This window comes from Salvelinus alpinus, chromosome 12 (assembly GCF_045679555.1).
Source record: "Salvelinus alpinus chromosome 12, SLU_Salpinus.1, whole genome shotgun sequence".
Classification (NCBI taxonomy): domain Eukaryota; kingdom Metazoa; phylum Chordata; class Actinopteri; order Salmoniformes; family Salmonidae; genus Salvelinus; species Salvelinus alpinus.
Window position 1 is genome coordinate 5,303,136 of NC_092097.1, and position 21,350 is coordinate 5,324,485.

At 42.5% G+C, this 21,350-nt stretch overlaps 1 protein-coding gene across 1 annotated transcript in view; it reads right to left on the bottom strand.

Annotated features, from left to right (window-relative positions):
• The window catches only part of LOC139536511 (protein phosphatase 1 regulatory inhibitor subunit 16B-like), a 138,835-nt gene that overhangs the window by 43,555 nt on the left and 73,930 nt on the right, over positions 1-21,350 (bottom strand). Inside the window, exon 3 of the mRNA XM_071337072.1 lies at positions 8,128-8,198. Coding sequence (XP_071193173.1) covers positions 8,128-8,198 — 71 coding nt within the window. The remainder of the gene's footprint in view (positions 1-8,127; positions 8,199-21,350) is intronic.

Consider the following 21,350-nt stretch of genomic DNA (forward strand, 5'->3'; position numbering starts at 1 on the left):
CCCATTCCGTACAAATGTGCACAACCGCAACATTCAAACGAGGCTACAAAGAAAACTAATGGAACTGTAGCGACTGTGTTGACTTCAAAATCGGGGGTGTGAACTAGGTTTCTATTCAAGCGTTGATCGACATGGTAATGGTTCTATAGTATTGGAGAAAAGTTGAAAAACCGGACCTCCGTTACATCGTGACGTGTCATGTCGTAACGTACAGCACGCATAAAGCAACTATTTCTGTCTTACAATCTCTCTCCACCTGGTGTAGCACTTCTCTCATCGTTTAAAAACAAGAAATGGACAGTGACGGTGGTAAGGGGGGATACCTAGTCATTTTTTGCATCATCATTGCATGCGATCATCATTCTCAAAGCTGCTGTTTACTTCTAAGATCACTTTAGCACCACCCTAAAAACCCAATTCAAATAGGTATGTAATGACACATTATATAAACTCTTTATAGTGTTTTATTTACATTTTAGAGGCGATAAGGTGATAAGTTGGACAGATCGAGTCTCACTTCTCACTATCACGCATTAGTTCGCTTCCCCACCCGCCATTTTTAAAAAGACCCGACGGGGCTCATTGCCTGCTTGAATTATGCATAAATGGGCAGCGTTTAGGTCATGTAATTGATACTGTTGGAAAGGGGAGAAATTGTGCTTTACAATGGTATTGACATTACAGTTGATCTGGAAGTATTACGTTTTTGGGGCGCTAAAATAAGGGCAATTGTACGGACCAAGGCGATGTACGAGTTTACGTTAGCTGTTTACAGCCGCGATTTAACAGTTGTTGTTTACAAACACAACAAAAGTTCTTTGGGGTTCCAGGTTTCACTTCCACTTCTCTTCAAAAAGCCGTTTTAAAAGGGTAAATAGTACAGATCAGGGAACCATGTCCTTGTGTTACCATCAAGCTGTTACTGGGTGTTCACCCACTTCACCTACTGTAGGTCAATAACCAAAATAGATATAATTTCATAGCTGACACCACATTCTTCAGGCATCTTTGAATCTTAATTCAGAGTAGGTATTTAGCAGAGTTTTTGGAAAACGTGGTCACATAAATTGGAGGGAGATTTTACAGTCATTCTATTACCAAACTTTACATCTGCACTGTTTGAGTAAATGTGTTTTTGCAAGAAACTTTGTGGAAATTGTTCAAAGTAGTCCTTGTGCATAGAGAGTTGTTTTTAAAAAACTTTTCAATCAATAGTTTTTATTTGGCATACTTTTAAAGTGAAAAATCAGAGTATCAGCATCATTCTGTTACCGTGGAATTGCCAACATACAGTATATGAAACATAACTCTACAGACTATGAGCTTGACAAGAGATCAGTTTGTTCACAGGGGATATTTCCCTTCTTAGACACAGAATGTCTGTCTGTCTGTCTGTCTGTCTGTGAGAGAGACTTGTTTAATAACTTCCTTATTGGCTTCAAGAAGCAGACCGACAGTATGACACATTATAATACAGGTGGTGGTGCTTATTTCTGTTCTTCCTGTGCGATCTGTGTGTGTGATGTGTTTCTGTGTGCATGTTTATGAGTGTGTGTGTGTGTGTGCATGTTTATGAGTGTGTGTGTGTGTGTGTGCGTGCAAACTGTTTGACAGCAGAAGAGACAAAGTTACAAGGTCCATGGTAGAGTTAGGCTAGGTGAAATAACATGAGCCATAGCCACAGTGGAAAAAAAACGTTTCTTTTTAAACTGAAAGTCACCAGGAAGTAACCATTGTTACCACACACTTTCCTATCAAATACAGAGTAAACACTAGTGGAAACAGTAAAGTAAAATACATTTGTAGGCCTACCAAATATTTGCCATTAATACAGCCCTAGTAACAGGCTCTAATGTGTGAAATGTACAGTAGCTAAACATTTTTTACAACTTAAATGTTGCGTTTGTATACTCATGATTGGATAAAGTCAAAATCTTCAGCTTGTGTTCGGCAAATGGTACATTTAGGCAAAGTGTACAGACAAACCCAACCGTGTCCATGTCAAAATAATTTACCCTTGTCTGGATTACAGCTTGGCTAGCCCACCATTAGCATTACCATAAGAACCCTCTTTAAAACCCACATATTTGAGCCCACAAACTAGCTGTTAGGCTAATCCCCCTAGCCTTTCCCTGTAATTCCCCTGTAGCCTGCCTCCCCCGGCCCTCTGCCTGCGCTAAGACAATGAACCGACCGGGGAAGGAAATAATGTGTCTTTCATAAACTGCTCATGCAAAGTATTTAGAGACGAAGGCCTGCCTCACAAAGAAGCAGATTATGCATCTGTGTGTGTGGATAACAACACTGGCTGTGTTACTGGGCTCTGGCTGTGGGTTGTATGGATTGGAGGGGTGGTGGGCAGGGGAAGAGCGGAGAGAGGAACGCAAGGCTGATGCACTGTAAAGGTCCAGGGTAACAAAATAATATTATGGAGTCGGTGTTTGGTTAATAGTACGGAATCTAATACATAAACGGTGGGCTGTTACTGAGGTGGTTAGGAGTTAATGAAGGGCCTGGTGAAGCGTAGTCTCTAGACAGATGGTTTGCTTCCGGCAATGTATCAGTTGGGACGCGTGTTAAGCCCCGCCTACCCAAACTCGTGATTTGTTGAGAGAGTTGTCTGTAAAAAAAAAAAAATTGGCTTACGTTGCTCCAAGGTCGGGGATATCTGAGACTAGATGAGGAGAGGAGAGAACAAGGCTGACGTACTGTACAGTAAAGGTGTAGGCCAACTAAATTTAGCCTCACTGTTTATTTAGTCGGAAGGATACAGAGTATGGAATACTGGGGTGCGGTACTGTTGTTTGGTATAATGTCGAAACATTCTAAAGCACTCCTGGGTTACTCTTTTATAGTGGTGGGAAAAGTACTCAATTGTCATACTAGAGTAAAAGTAAAGATACCTTAATAGAAAATGACTCGAGTAAAAGTGAAAGTCACCCAGTAAAAAATACTACTTGAGTAAAAGTCTAAACGTATTTGATTTTAAATATACTTAAGTATCAAAAGTAAATGGAATTGCTAAAATGTACTTAAGCATCAAAAGTAGAAATCATTTCAACTTCCTTATATTAAGCAAACCAGACGGCACAAATGTGTGTTTTTATTGACGGATAGCCAGGGGCACAATCCAACACGCAGACATAATTTACAAACGGAGCGTTTGTGTTTAGTTAGTCTGACAGATCAGAGGCAGTAGGGATGACCAGGGATGCTCTCTTGATAAGTGTGTGAATTGGACCATTTTCCTGTCAAAATGTTACAAGTGTGTGTCAGGGAAAATGTATGGAGTAAAAAGTACATTATTTTCTTTAGGAATATAGTGAAGTAAAAGTAGCCAAAATACAGATAGTAAAGTACAGATACTTTAAAGTACTACTTAAGTAATTTTTGGGGGGTATTTTTAATTAATTACTTTACACCACTGCTTTTTTATTCTGGGAGCAAGTGAGATTGACAGGCGTTCAGATGTGTTCAGACATTTCTTTACTCGATGTCACACTTTCGTGAAGGCACTCGAACTCACTGATTAACAGGGCATAACTGTGTCAAATTCTCAGATTCCAGTGCACTCGTCATCAAGTGTAAAGGAGAATACCTCTGGTGGATCTATCAGTGATAAAACAAAGCCAGCTGGATTATGACACCTGAAATTGGTGTCGTGACACTTCAGAAATTGGTGTCGTGACACACAGTTATGATCTTCTATCCTCGTGGGGACCTAAAAGAAATGTCCATTCAAAATCCTATTTTCCCTAGCCCCTAACATCAAATCAAATTTGATGTGTCACATGCGCCGAATACAAAGGTGTAGATCTTACAGAGAAATGCTTACTTACTTAACCAACAATGCAGTTTAAAAGAAAAATGAGTGTTAAGAAAGTATTTACTCAAATTAAATGAAGTAAAAAAATTAATTTTAAAAAGAATAACAATAAAATAATAAAATAACCCTAACCCAAACTCTTAACCCTAACCGCTAACCCTTACCATAATTCTAACGCTAATTGTGACCCTAATACCAAAGTTTAAAATAGCCTTTGTCCTCATGGGGATGTCAGTCCTCACAGGGCGGAATTTTCCTTGTTTTACTGTCCTTGTGGGGACTTTTGAGGATTTTATGTCCCCACAAGGATAAAAGAACCACCCCCACACACACAAACACTTTCACAGTATTTGCAGCAGGTTTAAAAATAACACAAAACTAGTTTGTGTTCTTTATGTATAGTCAAATTGGTCATATTTTCCTTTCCAGAACCATATTGGATGTGAGTTGTTATATGATATCTTTATGTTACCCTCTTGGATCTAATGTATTCTCTTAAATCAAACAAATCATTGTGCTCCAACATAGAGGCCTGTCACTGACCAAGAGGCCCAGACCCCTCAGTCAAGACATGCTACCCATGGTCCAGAATTATGTGCCGGGGAGAGAATAGAACAAATAAAAAGTGAACACACACACTTTAAGGTGGGGTGCTGACCATAGAAATGAAATGAGTTACTATATTTACATGATGCGGACAGACTAGCGGAACATACAAACTCAGAAAATGAAATTAAAGTCGCCTACTCTTCTCTTCTTATGACTAATCTCACAGGAAATTAAATTGAGAGACATTTACTTTTTTTTTCCATGAGAGAGAAGATGTCTTGCCACCCACCCATCACCCAGTGGTGCCAGACATACCGAGTACAAGACAGAGCAGAGAGCTACATAAATGATACAGTATGTTCGAGATGATCCTGAGCAATGTCACTGCACTGTGCCGAATCTCTCACGTAACAACACTTTCTATCCAAAACAAACAAAAATTACAGGACCAAAGCGGCTTGTTAAAAAAATGTAACCTCTGAAAACCTTCGTCGACTATTACATATCGTAAATACTTCATCAGAAACAACAGCTCCTTGGGTTTCATCTCTCGATGCAGGAAACACTTTTGATAGACTAAAATGGTCATACTGTATCTCTGGTCTGTCTTGGAACATATGGGAATTAGCTCCTATTTCATTAACATGATTAACCCTTTACACTCGTGGGAATTGGCCTACATGGATAGGTCTAAATTGAAATGTTTCTTACAGAAGAAATATGAAATGCATATCCGTGGTAGCAATGGAAAGGGAACCGTTTCGAGATTATGGGAGAATGATTCGACCAAAAGGCGAGGACGCAACAGTTCACCGGACACAAGACTGAATCCAAACACAACACTGTTGATTTTATGCGCATTTTATATTTACTGTACTTTGACACATTTGTTGATAACAAAATCTGAAAACACTCCGGAAACATTCAGTAAGACGATAAGAATATTCCTGGGAAATGTGGGGTAGGTGCAACATAAGACAACAAAAAAATGACAAGGGTTTGAGTGAGAGAACTAACTGGTGTCTCCATGTGGCCAAACACACACACACAAGCATCTCCACCCTCACAAATCCCAATCTGCGTCAGGTGTGCATCATTTGAAAGCCTGTTCTATTCCCACTAGCTAAATGATCAAATATGATATTACAGTGTCACAATGCAATTCAGAGAAACCAATCATCATTTTGGTGCGCATAGAAAGGAGACATGAGTGCATTCAGGTGAGTGCGCCGCGGCGAAATTTGTTCACAATAGACAAACATCAGAACAACCAAGGGTATTACGCCATGTCGTCTTGTAAATGGTACATCAAACGTAGTGACCATGAATGTTTTATGATATGGAAATGTGAAGTGCCCAGTTGAACTCACGGGTGTTTGCTTGTATGACATCAAAGCGGTATTTTTAATAATCCTCAACGTCTCATCTTTCAGAATACCTAGAGTCCTAGGTGCTCAAGTTCAGAACGTCTGTCAGTCAACACCCATACGGCGCTGTGGAGCGCAGAGCCAGAGCTCTGACGTCATGTACGGCATGTTATTGTACAGCCACCGTGTTCCAATTTAGGCATTTATCAGTGCCCAAATCTGCCATTTTGGAAAGGTGTGTAAAGGGCCACAATGCCATATGCCAAACCCTTAGCCATAGTTCTAACAGGTGATATATGCTCTTGTCCGTTCAGAATCCCTAGATGCAGCAGACATCGTGATCTCTTTTGCTATTTTTTATTTTCCATGGCCCCCGAGCCCAGGCAATTCGTCAATTCGAAGTAAACAACAGCAATTTCCCTCAAATCTACTGATCACGTCATCTCATTATACATTCTAATTATTTATATAAGTATAGAAAGACATATGACGTCTCCTATTGCCCTGTAAGATGTGGTCTTTACTGATATATCCCTTAAACAAATGTCAACTACGCTTTGGTGCTATTTTTGCTCACAAAATGTATATTTGGCGCAAAATTGAAAAACAACGTAACTGGGAATCTAAATGGCCTGTCTATACTCCAATATTTCACAATAATGCCTTTGCGATGTGGAGAGCGGCCTTCTGCATCCCCCAATGATCCAAATGTGGAATCCGTGCCCTTGCCGATATCATGGACATTAATGGTTTGAGAATATTCCAAGATTTGAAAAACATACACATTACCAGGCAACTTCTTTTCTATATTTACAATTTAGGTCAGCTATGCGGTCCTAAGGAATCCCTTGGGAAACCCTACTACCAAACCATCCAATGATGGGATTTATAAATAAATGATCTGGGCTCCCGAAAGGACTGATCTCTATAATATATAAACTTTTGAAAAAATGAATTTTTAGCGGTTGGCGGTTGTAAATCGAGGGTCTTCTGCAGCAGTTTAGACCCAAAAGAACTCTTGAAACACTCCACCATAGCTCTCTCAGCCGTATGCCCCTACATCCACCCTTGTGAACCTGTAGCGGGCATCTTCTCCGTTTCCGTATCTCGCCTATTATTTGTGTTTCTAGATACATCAAGTCTAGTGGATCCCGGGTAATTAGCACAAATTATATTTTCTTGCCAGTCAAGAGTCTCTCTGTGTACACTATTTTATTCTCCCGCTCATCTCTTCCTTGCTTGGGTGTGTTGTCACTTCCTTGTTTGGCCATAGATGGCTATTACCAGCTCATCGCCCTCTACTGTCCCGGGGTATATGGCAGCATATGCCTTTTTTTTTGAGAGAGAGAAACGGCGAGGAGAGGGGATATGAGGAATTGAGGAAACATGAATAGAGACGGAGCCAAGGTGTGTGCCGGGCTGCATTGATTAATGTCCCGTGTCATAACGAGAGCACACCACACTGCAGGTACAATAGCGTGGCCTGGAACAACTCATTAATTACACTACCTCAGACAAACACAAAGTAAAGACGCACGCACACGCAGCCCACCACTGCAGGTACAATAGCATGGCATGAAACATTTTTTCATTTATTTGATTTAACCTTTATTTAACTAGGCAAATCAGTTAAGAACAAATTCTTATTTACAATGACGGCCTACCCCAGCCAAACCTGGACGACGCTGGGCCAATTGTGCGCCGCCCTATGGGACTCCCAATCACGGCCGGATGTGATGCAGTCTGGATTCGAACCAGGTACTGCAGTGACGCCTATTGCACTGGGATGCAGTGTCTTAGACCACTGCGCCACTCTGCAAACCGAGTGAGAGTATGTGAGCACACTCGTTCGGCTAGCCGAGTTATTAAACACTAATAAACACACGCAAGTGCCACAACCCCCCCAATCTTTGGATGTTGCTGCTATTTTTGGGGGAAGGCTCAGAACACACACAGTTTTATATCCTAAGAGTGCAGATTATCTGGTGTTGTGGGCAGACAGGCAGACAGGCAGGCAGGCAGACAGACAGGCAGGCAGGCTGACTGACTCTGAGCTGAAGGGCTGGAGGCCCAAGCTGGTTTTCTGGCACCAGCTCCATCACACATTACACCACCAAGCAGATTCACTACAGACTGATAGAGCATGTCTCAACCATGTTTGGCACATTTAAGCGGTTTTCAATCGGTTGGCGGTGCCGGTTAACCAGTTTTCTTTTAAAGTGTCTGGTGTCCTGGATTTTAGAGAGCGACAGAGAGACCGGGGAGAATTATTTGGACCTAAAGTCTGACTGCCACTGAAAAATATGTGGATTGAAGGACTTTGTGTCTAACTAATTATATGGTTGATCATGGTCAGAGACCAGGGACAGAGGAACGTAAGCTCACCTGGTGTAGGGCAGTGAGTCCGTCCTCGTTGCACAAGTCTGGACTGACATTGTTCTTCAGCAGGTAGCGCACTGGAACACAGAGAGCGGGAGAGAAACAGAGGGGACAACACATTAACAAACCATGGTAGAACAGCGTTGACGTCACACATCCACGCCAGACAACAAGAACAATGACAGCACACATGTTGCCTCTCTTCACTGGCCAGAGAACCTAGGACAATGCCAGGGACACTCAGCCATGATTGAACTAAATGGTACGAGGCTAGCAGGAGAAATAGAGCCAGCAGGGTCCCGACAAACAGTGATGACTCAGCCAAGGATGTTGCTGCTATTTTTTGGGGAAGGCTCAGAACACACACAGTTTTATATCCTAAGAGTGCAGATTATCTGGTGTTGTGGGCAGACAGGCAGACAGACAGACAGGCAGACAGGCAGGCAGACAGACAGGCAGGCAGTCAGGCAGGCAGGCAGGGGGGGGGGGGGGGGGGGCTCACAGCAAGTTCCCAGCAGGGGTTGTCCTTCCCCCTTTTGCTAATTTCAAACCTCCAGTATAGGACAATGCCAGGGACACTCAGCCATGATTGAACTAAATGGTACGAGGCTAGCAGGAGAAATAGAGCCAGCAGGGTCCCGACAAACAGTGATGACTCAGCCAAGGATATTATCCACGGGAATCGATGGACTGTACACAGAGTGCCTCAGAAACTCTGATTTCCTCAACCAAAACAGCACAAGGGGACAAAAAAATAACAAGGTTAACGTGTTGAGACGTGTGTCTAATAAAGGCGTCAGCATGCCTCAGTTCGGCTGGCGCCTAGCCGAACTCGGCTAGCCGAAACGACCGAGTGTGCTCGCATACTCCCTTAAAAAAGCTTCGCTTGAAAAATGATTAAAAAAGCGCCAGTAGTACCGTTTGTCCATTTGAGACACCATACCCAGTATACACTTCCCCAAAAGTCAGATTTAATCTAAGATAACTCAAGAAATCTATCATTAATTTGACATCTAACTAAAATGTTTAGTATTTTTCTATAAAAAAAAAAAGTGCATCAAAACGAGTATCTAGTTTAATGACAACAAAGAATCCCTACTGTTGACCAATCACCGACGAAGGGAAGTAGACTTCGGCTTCCGGAATTCAGCTGGTCGTTGAGAAAAACTTTGTGTGCCCGCACAGCTGACAAAACCCTAACCGAACTCCAAAACGTCTTTCCACATTCTGAACAAGCCAGCCAAACAAACTTGTCAATATGAACTTGTCGCGAACCCTACCCTACTTTTCGAACAAGCGGTTGGGTCAGACCCCAGGGTCTCTGCAATCTCCCTCCACTAATTTAAATTTTACATGCTGGTCTTTATATGGATAGAATCGTACTGGTGAAGGTACTTTTGTACCTCCTCGGTCAATCGATGCCCGAAGTTGTGGTTCGCCATGTTGAATCCAGTTTCAGGCTGAGTCGTCAGGAAGCAGAAACTCGCATCACCCCTCCAGTTGACCAATCACGGACTAAGGGGCGTAGACTTCAAAATTCGTCTTGCCTCAATTAAACATTTTGTGTGACTGAACAGCAGTCCAAAACGAACAAAAACTGTCGTAATATATGCACAAACTGTTTCAGCAGGGAAGAATGCATACACCTTAAGAGTTTCCGGAATGTTTGTTGTGATGTTTTCCTGCTATTAACAGGTATTACTACCCTTATTTGTCCTCGGAAAAGTGTGCTGTTTGGTGTCTGGAGAGTCCGACCGTCTTGACTCAATTGTTTTCAAGCCTCACAGAACAATGCAGGTGATAAATGGAGGCGGACTCAGCCCCCGGAACCCTTCCCTCACCTGAACCAATCACAGCTTTCTTGAACAGAGGCCTTACCTATTCCAGGACTACAAAACTGAAAGTGTAGAAATGCATTGCCTTGTCACTTAGAAGTCCTGAACTGCTTTCAGATTATATTATATGATAATTGTAACTATTTTATGGTTTCCTGTTGACTAATAACAAACAAGTGGTGCCCAAAATTCATTCGACATTATCACATAACCATTCTCAACACAGACTATGCTTTCAGACCAAATTAGATGTTATCACAGACTATTCTCAATACATACTATGCTTTAGGGGCAGCAGGTAGCCTAGTGGTTAGATCGTTGGGCCAGTAACCGAAAGGTTGCTGGATCGAATCCCCGAGCTGACAAGGTAAAAATCAGTCACTCTGCCCCTGAGCAAGGCAGTTAACCCAATGTTCCCTAGGCGCCCGAAGACGTGGATGTCGATTAAGGCAGCCCCCCGTTGGGTTAAATGCAGAAGACACATTTCAGTTGAAGGCATTCAGTTGTACAACTGACTAGGTATCCCCCTGTGCCCTTTCAGACCAAATTAGACTTTATCAAATAGACTATTCTCGAACACCATACTATGCTTTCAGATCAAATTAGACGTTATCACATGACCAGTCTCAATACCTTACTATGCTTTCAGATCAAATCATGTGTGCAGACCACACCAGGCTTTCATACAAGGGTACTACATGTCTATACTGGTACTGTAGCGCCAGAGCCTCTTTCTGCTATCCTGGATTACCCCTTACATTTGCCCCATCCGTCAACCCAGAAGCCATTAATTGTGGATTATCAAATATTTCTAGAATTCACTTGAGCAGAAATGAAGGTTATTAAAATCATAAATTAAGGTCAGGATGTTATCACCATAGTGACTTTGGTTGGACAGTACAGCAGGTGATGTAAAGGCTTTTGGATTATTATTGCTCCCTCCCTGTGTGTGTATGCGCGTGGGCGTACATGTGTTTTTTAAGCCGTTGGATCTGACGCACCGTACAGAATATACTGGATCACCAGCGTGAGGAGAGCTGAACAACATAGTTGACAGACAGGCTGATCTTTCTGGGTTATTTTCACATCATCCTCTGTTTTGGCAGGTTTGCCTGAGCTGCTTTTTTTAATAACGGAAACAAACCAGACCCAGAAATGGACATAACTCTGGGGTGGGTGCTGTGATGGGCTGTGAGCTGGGGGGTGAAGGGGGATGTTCGTAGGAGGGGGATTTGGAGAGAGAGAGAGAGAGAGCAGGAAAAGGAGATTGGGGATGATAATTATTGCACACATTACTAATTCCCCACAGGGTATCTGTCTTTAAACCGCCAAAACTCCCCCGCAGCTCGACACACACACACACGATACGTAAACACACACACCCCTCCCTGTTTCTCACCTCAGCTTGACCCTCTCTCAGTATAGTACGCTGTAGGCCTACAGTACACACACTACCTAACCTACACTTCCCAGTTTGTCAGCAGATTTTGTCTAAGGCCTCCAGGGCATTGCTGCCCTCCTCAGCATCCCCATCCTCTGCGATCACGGTTACTGACACACTGCCTCCGACCTTCCTGTACCCATGCTCAGCTACCGATTAGAAATATACTAGTCTTCTCACAGCCGCTGTATCGCCAACACAACATGCGGGCCACCCCGTGTCTTGCCACAGACTAGAAAGTGTCTTTACTGTAATCACCGAGTGCGCGAATCAGAATTTTCAGTTCCACCGACATCAATGCATGACTAAGTGAACATTTGACTTCAGTGGAAGTTAGGATTCACCCTTGGCTGATTAGAGACACCATTAATATATTAACCATCTGCCCCACTTAATTGCAATCAAATGTTTTATTTTCCTAAACTGTCAGCTATAGCTCGGTCAGTGTTCGAGGTCTTAACGGACACCCCTGTACCCTAATACTCGAGACCCGATCCGGGAGCCGAGTGGGTCCTGATCCAGAATTCTAAATAATGTCACAGGTCTGGGTCAGACTTGATATGATTGTCACGGGTCTCAGGTATGTGTAATTTGAACTGACTTGACAGAAGGGCCCGTGCAGAATCGTAAGCGACTGCTGCAGTAGAGAGAGAGAGAGAGAGAGAGAGAGAGAAATGTAATTATTTATGCTTTTGCTTTTCACAAGAGTGGAGCGTGATACGTGCAGCTTGTTGTTGGCCAATCATAAGTCATCAAAGCGGCAATAGGCTACAGTCATAGAGCCTCGCTCGGTGTTTGGAAAAAGTTAGGAGGCATGGAAGATGGAATTAAAAGTAAAGGAGAAGGATAGGCTACAGCGACCCCCGAGCCAACAGATAGGCTGCTACTTCATATTGTGAATGGCGTTATTTGTAACTGTAGAATGAGAACGCGCATGCGCTGCAGCCTCAATTAGCCTTGCTAGCTAGTTTAAGTAGCTTTGCCCGGTTTGATGCAGTCAAGACAGGTACTACGTAATATTATTTTATGATAAATAACCTAGGTATGGCAGCTATTAGTATACTATAGCGCGAGTCGACTTGGTTGGTTGCCGTCTCTAGTCCGTCACTCGCTCACAGTATGGTTCCTCCCCCGCCTGCTAGAGCAGCACCTCTCTCCCTCCTCTCGTGTTTAATCAGCTACGGATAATGAAGTAGCTTAAAATCATTTTCTGCTGCTTTCCTTACTCGGATCGGACCCGGTCTAGATCCGACCACGTCTATACGTCTAGATTATATATATATAATCCTGGTGGATAAACCCCAGTTCTATTTCGGGAACAGGTCCTACTTATTGGACCCGTGAGGACTAACACGGTGTTTAAATAGGTATTTTAGCGGAAATTCATGGCTACAGTAAGCTAAAGCCCATCAGATGCCCTCTCTTTTAGACGTGTTCAAATGTTTACATCTAAATTGCAGTTACAACTGCCTCATAGTATCTGCCTGTCTCATTGTCAAGCTGCCTCATTTCACAATCGTACAGCTACATTTTCAAAACGCGGCAAATAACAATACAATTTCAGCTGGGCAAACAGCTAAAATAGTCCATGAACCGAAGAATTGAAAACATTTCCTTTTTAAAAATGGAAGAACAGAACAGTCTTTGATTTACCCTCTGGGACCAACTGTCTGTCGTATGTAAACAACGTTTTAGGATACAGTTTATGCTTGATTTTAAACCGGTAATGGTTTGGGTCCTGGATGCTGATTGGCTGAAACAGCATTTCAACCGTGTTTATAACAGACAATAAACCACCGGTATGATGCAAAACTAGTTGTTTACAGTTCTTTTTATGTTGATAACGAGTTTATAATAGCAATAAGGCACCCCTGGGGTTTGTGGTATTTGTCCAATATACCACGGTTAAGGGCTGTATCCAGGCACTCCGCTTTGCGCCGTGCTTAAAAACTGCCCGTAGCTGTGGTATATAGAGCACCAACAGGATGAGTCATAATACCCATAAAACCTAGCGGTCAAACATACATTTTTCCGATAGGGGATTTTAGAAACACATAAAACAATGGCTGTGTTTTATGTAGACTTACCCTAGCGTGACGTTTTGATAACCATGTAAATCTCTCTCGGACAAGGTGACTAATCAATACTTTCAACTGTATTTACCACCCGAGAATGAAATGCTAATTACCTGCTAATGTGGCTATCATACAGAACTACAAATGCCTGTAGTTCAAAGAATCTCTGGATCAATCATCTAATGTCGGCTAAATTTCGTAATGAATAAATTGGCAAAATGTGTTAAATTGACAATTATGTTAACTGCCTTGGGCAAGTTTTCAAATGTACACAAGACATGTTATGCAGCGAGCTAGCTCATGGTTAGCAACATTAGCCTGGCCAGATGGCTACATTTAAATGCATGAGAAACTCACAAAAACGAATTTCTTTCTTTGGCTTTTATAAAATAGTTAGCTAACTTAGATGGTAAAGCTAGGCATTCTTTATAATGTTTGTTTGTGTCTGTGGGTGAGCGGTGGGTAGCCTACCTCAAGTACTACTTGACGTGTAGCTACTCTTGCTAGCTGTATTATTTTGGTCTGGCTTTTTGAGAGGTTTCAGAGATGAACTGATTAGCATCCTCTCTCGAGTCAATGTGCTTACTTTACTGCGGGTAGACATTGCTCTGTTTGCTGTTACCTTCTGGACAGCAGATCATTAATATAGTAAGCAACATCAGTTATATGCAGTTATATATCGCAATAATACTTTGACTACAAGTATCGATCTGTAAATACTGTGTATTTACACACACACACATATACACACATACAAAAAGCTTATTTCTCTCAAATTGTGCGCACAAATCTGTTTACATCCCTGTTAGTTAGCATTTCTCCTTTGCCAAGATAATCCATCCACCTGACAGGTGTGGCATTTCAAGGAGATTATTTAACATCATGATCATTACACATGTGCACCTTGTGCTGGGGAGAATAAAAGGCCCTGTGAAATGTGCAGTTTTGTCACACAACACAATACCACAGATGTCTCAAGTTTTGAGGGAGTGTGCAATTGGCATGCTGGCTGCAGGAATGTCCGCCAGAGCCGTAGCCAGATAATTTAATGTTGATTTCTCTACCATAAGCCATCTCCGCATTAAAAAATAAATACAATTGTCAGTACATCCAACCGGCCTCACAACCGCAGACCACGTGTAACCACACCAGCCCAGGACCTCTCCATCCGGCTTCATCACCTGCGGGATTGTCTGAGACCAGCCACCCAGAGAGCTTGAATAAACTGAGGAGTATTTATATCTGTAATAACGCCCTTTTGTGGGGAAGATCTAATTCTGGTTGGCTGTGCATGGCCTGGGGGACCTGTTAATTTAACATGGACCTGTAAAATTGACAAGGGTGTTGATTTTGCGGCATTTAAGCTTCCTTGTTTCTCATTCTGCTGGAGTCGAACTAGTATTTCGTATTAAACCTACCTTAAGCATCCACTAGTTTCTCCATTTGTAACTCACCCACCAAAAATCACAACATGCTGTTTTACATTGTGTTGGTCTAATTACTAAAATGGAAAAGCAGAAGAATCTGTGCACTCTTGGTTAATAATAATAGCTCCTCGATCTCCCAGGTTTGTGGCATTGAGTAATAAATCATTTAAATAGTACTTCAATTCAGACGTTTATATGTTATGTTTAAAAGGCATATGTGTGCACTGTTTACCGCTATGATTTCTTTAAAAACAATGTAACTGTTGGGAGTTCAGGTGTTTGACGTGATTCACGGGCGACTAGGTGCGTTCTTGTCATATAAATATGCGTATTCATTCATGATTTTGGATACATTCTGCAACGAGTTAATCTGGCTTTGAATCTGCAACAGAACATGTCAACAAGTTAGTTATTTAATGCAGCAGTGCATTCTGACACCATGAATTGAAATAGCTTTCACCTCGACCATATTGTTGGCAGACATTACAAGGGTTTAAATATAGACCTCCACCAGCTGAAAGAGAAGACGATGTGGTAAAATAAGTGTGTTGCTAATTTCGCTAACTAGCAAAAAATAAAAATGTTTAATATAAACTAGCCTAGTATTCATGGCACATTGTAAATACCTGACTGCTACTAGGATAGTATTCTGTACAAGGCAAGAACAAATATTAATTCAATGGAATAGTAAATGAAAACGTTCAATATATCTTGTTTTGGATCAAGGTAACTAGTAGCTAGCTAGCTGACAGCAAAGGTATCAGCTAGAGATGACGTGCGAGCAGGGATTTGTAGTCCTGCATGAGGTCTGCCTTGATGCTAATTGGCATTTTTGAATCTGACAAAAGTCACCTGATAAAAGTCCCCTTGTCCGAGAGAGATTTACACGGTTATCAAAACATCACGCCAGGGAAAGCCTACAGACCTTGTTTGAAGTGGTTCTAAAATTCCTATGGGAAAAATGGTGAAAAAAAACCATTGGAACCATTTCTGTGTTTGACCGCTAGGTTTTATGGATATTATGACACATCCCCTGTGGGGCCCTATTGGCCAATATTCCACACCCCCTCGGGCCTTATTAAGTACAGCTTCTTATGCCTTCAGTCTGAATCAGACAGAACTTACGTGTTAACGATGAGGGTATGAATCAATGCCTTGCATTCAATGCCTACCTTTGTCTCAACACATTCAATGTGCATTTACGGTACATCCACACAGTACACATGCAGAAACACACAAACAAACTTAACACAATGCGATACAAGACGACACTACACAACGCAACACAACAAAACACAGCACAGCTACAGTGTCTCGAGATTGATGATCCTCTCTACGGCTCTAGTTTTTAATTTCGAGAAATTAAAGTGCATACTTGAACTAATAAAAGCTCTGTGTTTGACAGGGAGGGAAAGTTAGAGGGCTGAAAAAAGAACAGAGGATGAGAGAGATGGATTAAAGAGGAGAGTTTGAGGTGATGACGCACACCGAGGGCGATCCCTATCTGTTGGTGCAAATGTTCCACACCAGTCAGCCCATGGGAGAGCAGAGCAGACCACACTGTCTCTAGCAGTGAAACAGTGGAAAACACACACACACACACACACGGGGGAGAGAAGGCACAGGGACGTTCTACAATACTCATATCAAGGAATCTCTGATTGGGGGTTGCCATGGTGATTATTGTACGGAATCTCCTAAATGTCTTCCTGGGCGTCGCTACATTCCGATAGAGGGGTGGGGGGGGAGGGGCTAGATGCTTCCAAAGCGATAAAAGATCAATAAACACAGAAAGTCTGACACACCCTTCCTGTTATCTTAACTAACCGCTTTGTGTGTGTGTGTGTGTGTAGGGGGGAGCACACAGACCCGAGTGGACATAAAAGAAGGCATATCCTCGGAGTTCTGATAAATCTCTCTTTCTCTATAAAGTACACTACATGACCAAAAGTATATGAACACCTGCTTGTCGAACATCTCATTCCAAAATCATGGGCATTAATATAGAGGTGGTCCCCCATTTGCTGCCACAACAGTCTCCACTCTTCTGAGGAAGGCATGTTTACTGTAACCCTGGACAAGTACACCTGATTCAACTTGTCAACTAATCATCAAGCACTCAGTGAGCGGAACGAGGTGTGGTTGTCCAGGGCTACAACAAAAATGCGTACTGTTGAGGGGTACTCGAGGACCAGGGTTGAGAAACACTGCTCTAGCTGTTGGAACATGGCTGTTGGGACATGCTTCCATTCAGCCACAAGAGCATTAGTGAGGCTGGGCACTGATGTTGGGTGATTAGGCCTGGCTCGCAGTCGGTGTTCCAATTCCTCCCAAAGGTGTTCGATGGGGTTGAGGTCAGGGCTCTGTGCAGGACAGTCAAGTTTTTCCACACTGATCTCGACAAACCATTTCTGTATGGACTTCACTTTGTGCACGGGGGCATTGTCATACTGAAACAGGAAGGGGCCATTCCCAAAAGATGGAAGCACAGAATTGTCTAGAATGTCATTGTACGCTGTAGCGTTAAGATTTTCTTTCATCCGCCAAACCCAGATTCCTCCACCGGACTGCAAGATGGTGAAGCGTGATTCATCACTCCAGAGAACGCGTTTCCTCTGCTCCAGAGTCCAATTGCGGCGAGCATTACACCACTCCAGCCGACGCGTGGCATTACGCCTGGTGATCATAGGCTTGTGTGCGGCTGCTCAGCCATGGAAACCCATTCATGAAGCTCCTAACGAACAGTTCTTGTGTTGACGTTGCTTCCAGAGGCAATTTGGAACTCGGTAGTGAGTGTTGCAACCGAGGCCAGGCAATTTTTTACGCGCTTCAGCGATCCCATCCTGTGACCTTGTGAGGCCTACCACTTCGCGGCTGAGCCGTTGTTGCTCCTAGACGTTTCCACTTCACAATGACAGTACTTACAGTTGACCGGGGAAGCTCTAGCAGGGCAGCAATTTGACAAAGGTGGCATCTTATGACGGTGCCAAGTTGAATGTCACTGAGCTCTTCAGTAAGGCCATTCTACTGGCAATGTTTGTCTATGGAGATTGCATGACCGTGTGCTGGATTTTATACAGCCGTCAGCAACGGGTGTGGCTGAAATAGCCAAATCCACTAATTTGAAGGGGCTCACATGGCCACTTCCATAGCAGTGTAAAGTATTGAGACATCTGCTGTGATTCACACAGAGCCACTTGTACAGACCGAGAGTATCATTGGGGAATGCTACTATGGGACTACTCCTATGAACGCTACCATGATTCATAATTCTTTCAAAAACATTGACATGCTCACTAAAAGTGAGGACCACTGTGGTTCTTGGTCAGTACAAAACACGTGCTAGCTTCTACTCCAGCCGACATTTTGGCACCTTTCTTGTGTGGTGTAGGACACAACATGAGTAAGCTTGCTACAGTAAGATGACATTGTGTGTGTGCGCGCGCGTCGTTGGTTTTAATAGGACGTTGGGAAGAGAATATGGTTGGTATAATTAGCATAACACTGATATAATTTACCCAATATGAGCAGCTATTAACAGACTAACTGTATGTTCACTAATCATCACATTAGGGAAACCAAGCAGAAAATGCAGTAACCCGAGACAAGTGACTAAGGGAATAGGAGGTAATTTGTGACGGAGCCCTTCTCTCTCTCTCTCCAATAGGGCTTCTTTACCATCAATTGGTGCAATCTCTCAGTCCACACTGCATTAGTCCTATTCTGGGTGTAGGAGAGGTTTAAATGTCAAAGGACTGTAGGTGTGTATGGTTATCTTGTTTTTGGTTTTCAAAGAAAACACACCTCCTGAGGGAGAAGAATACAGTATATAAAGCCTCGGAGAGACATAGGATTGTCTACGATTTTTGGGCCAAGAGTACCTCCACCTCTGAACAGATGTACCGTTGGGGGTACTCGACGACTGGAGTTAGGACCCACTGATGTAGACAATAGGTTCTGCGCCAGCACTAGCAATAAAAATACCTCAGACCAGTAGGTGGCAGTTGTGTCGCTTTCTTACCATCTGAATCAGAGAGGTGCGAGGGGTTGCCTTAAATCAACGCCCGGGGAGCAGCTGTTGTTGGGGGTTAATTGCCTTGCTCAGGGGCAAAACGACAGAATTTTACCTTGTCAGCTCGGGGATTCGATCCAGTAACCTTTCGGTACATTTTTGCCAATTTTCGCAACTTTGGCAGTGATTACAGCTGTGGGTCTTTCTGGTTAAGTCTCTAAGAGCTTTCCACACCTGGATAGTGCAACATTTGCCCATTATTCTTTAAAAAAAGATAGCTAGGTAGCTATTGTGTAGCTAACATAGCTAATGTTAGATATGCCAAAGTAGGCATAATATACAACACACTTGGCTAGCTAGCTAGGCAACGTCAAACAACGTTTTTTATTATAACACATGACAATGTTGAATCTTGATTCTTGTTTTGTATAGTTCTGTAGCTAACGAGTGTATTACTGTGTATTCACAGGGTAAAGCTACAGAAGCCTGTCCTACCTGTTCCATGTAGTGGTGTCAACAATTTGAGCAATTGTCACTGAAACTTGTCACCACCATAGTCATTCATGTGGCATGTAAAAGCTAAGAACCTGATGCTGTTAATGATGTTTTGCTCAGTAAGTAAGTCCCACACTTTCCACCTTTCCACCCCTGCGAGACAAAAATAACATTGAAATACTACTAAGGAAAAAGCAGGAGCTTAAGAATCACATTTAGAACACACCCCTTTCAGAAAAGCTCTAGGCTAAAGTCTTTCCAATAGAGATTCTTCTAAAGTGATGCAATCTCCAGAAATCCCACAATCCCACCTGTATCAGACCAGGAGATAAAAGACTGAAACTATCTTTCCCCTTCTGTCTCATATTAATGAGAAGCTCAGCAACTGCAAATTCAGTGGTGGAAAAGTATCCAATTGTCCTACTTGAGTAAAAGTAAAGATACCTTCATAGAAAAGTAATCAAGCAAAAGTGAAAGTCACCCAGTAAAATACTAGTATTTGCTTTTAAAATATACTTCAGTATCAAAAGTGAAAATATAAATAATTTCACATTAATTATATTAAACAAGCCAGACGGCACGATTTTCATGTTATTTGAATTTACGGATAGCCAGGGGCACGCTCCAACACTCAGACATCATTTACAAACAAATAATTTGTGTTTAATGAGTCAGCCAGATCAGAGGCAGTAGACATGACCAGGGATGTTAATCTTAATATGTGCATGAATTTGACCATTTCTGTCCAGCTAGGCATTCGAAATGTAACACCTACTTTTGGGTGTCAGGGAAAAATGAGTAAAAAGTACATTATTTTCATGAGGATTGTAGTGGAGTAAAAGTAGAAGTTGTTTTAAATATAAATAGTAAAGTACAGATTACCCCAAAAAACGAGTTAAGTATTTGCGCTTAAGTAATTTACACAACTGTGCATATTTAATCTTAACCTCCATTTTAAAATGTAGAACAATCTTTCCAACTGTACTGCTGAACTCAAGTCATGAACCAAGTCGAATCCTAGTGAGAAATAGGCCTCTCGGAGTCAAACATATTGAATAGTTTAATAGTTCCCATGAATAATGATCTGGGTTGTTTTAGGGAACTCAATCCAATTAGCTGCATGTTTGGTATAGGCAGGAATTGAAACAATTAGGATAACTGAGTGTTACAGAGTATAGCAGTATGCTGACTGTGACCGACTTCAGATAGACGCAACTTAGCTACGAAATAAGGCCACAGTGGAGCTCCCACATCAGGCTATGAGCAGCAGGAGAGAGAGAGAGCGAGAGCTGAGAGTGAGAAAGAGAGAAGGGGAAATAAGAGCAACACAGAGAGAGCGAGAGAGCAATACAGAGAAAGGGAGGGGGGGAGGGCGAGTGAGAGAAAGTGTTTTAATGGGTTCAAACACATGCTAATTCTGACTACAGAGTGTCCCTATAGACCAGTGCAGCAGCAGCAGAGCAGAGGAGACAGGAATGAAAGGGAGCTTATGCAGTAGGTTACATCTATCTGTTGTACGTTGAACACTGCTAATAAACCCAGCTTCAGAGAAAATACAATACATGTTAGGTGTGCTTGTTATTAAAAATATATATACAGTTCCAGTCAAAAGTTTGGACAGCTACTAATTCCTGGGTTTTTCTTTCTTTTATCTTGTTGGCTGCTTTTCCTTCACTCTGCGGTCCAACTCATCCCAAACCATCTCAATTGGGTTGAGGTCGGGGGATTGCGGAGGCCAGGTCATCTGATGCAGCACTCCATCACTCTCCTTCTTGGTCAAATGGCCCTTACACAGCCTGGAGGTGTGTTGGGTCATTGTCCTGTTGAAAAACAAATGATAGTCCCACTAAGTGCAAACCCGATGGGTTGGCGTATCACTGCAGAATGCTGTTGTAGCCATGCTGGTTAAGCATGCCTTGAATTCTAAATAAATCACCAACAGTG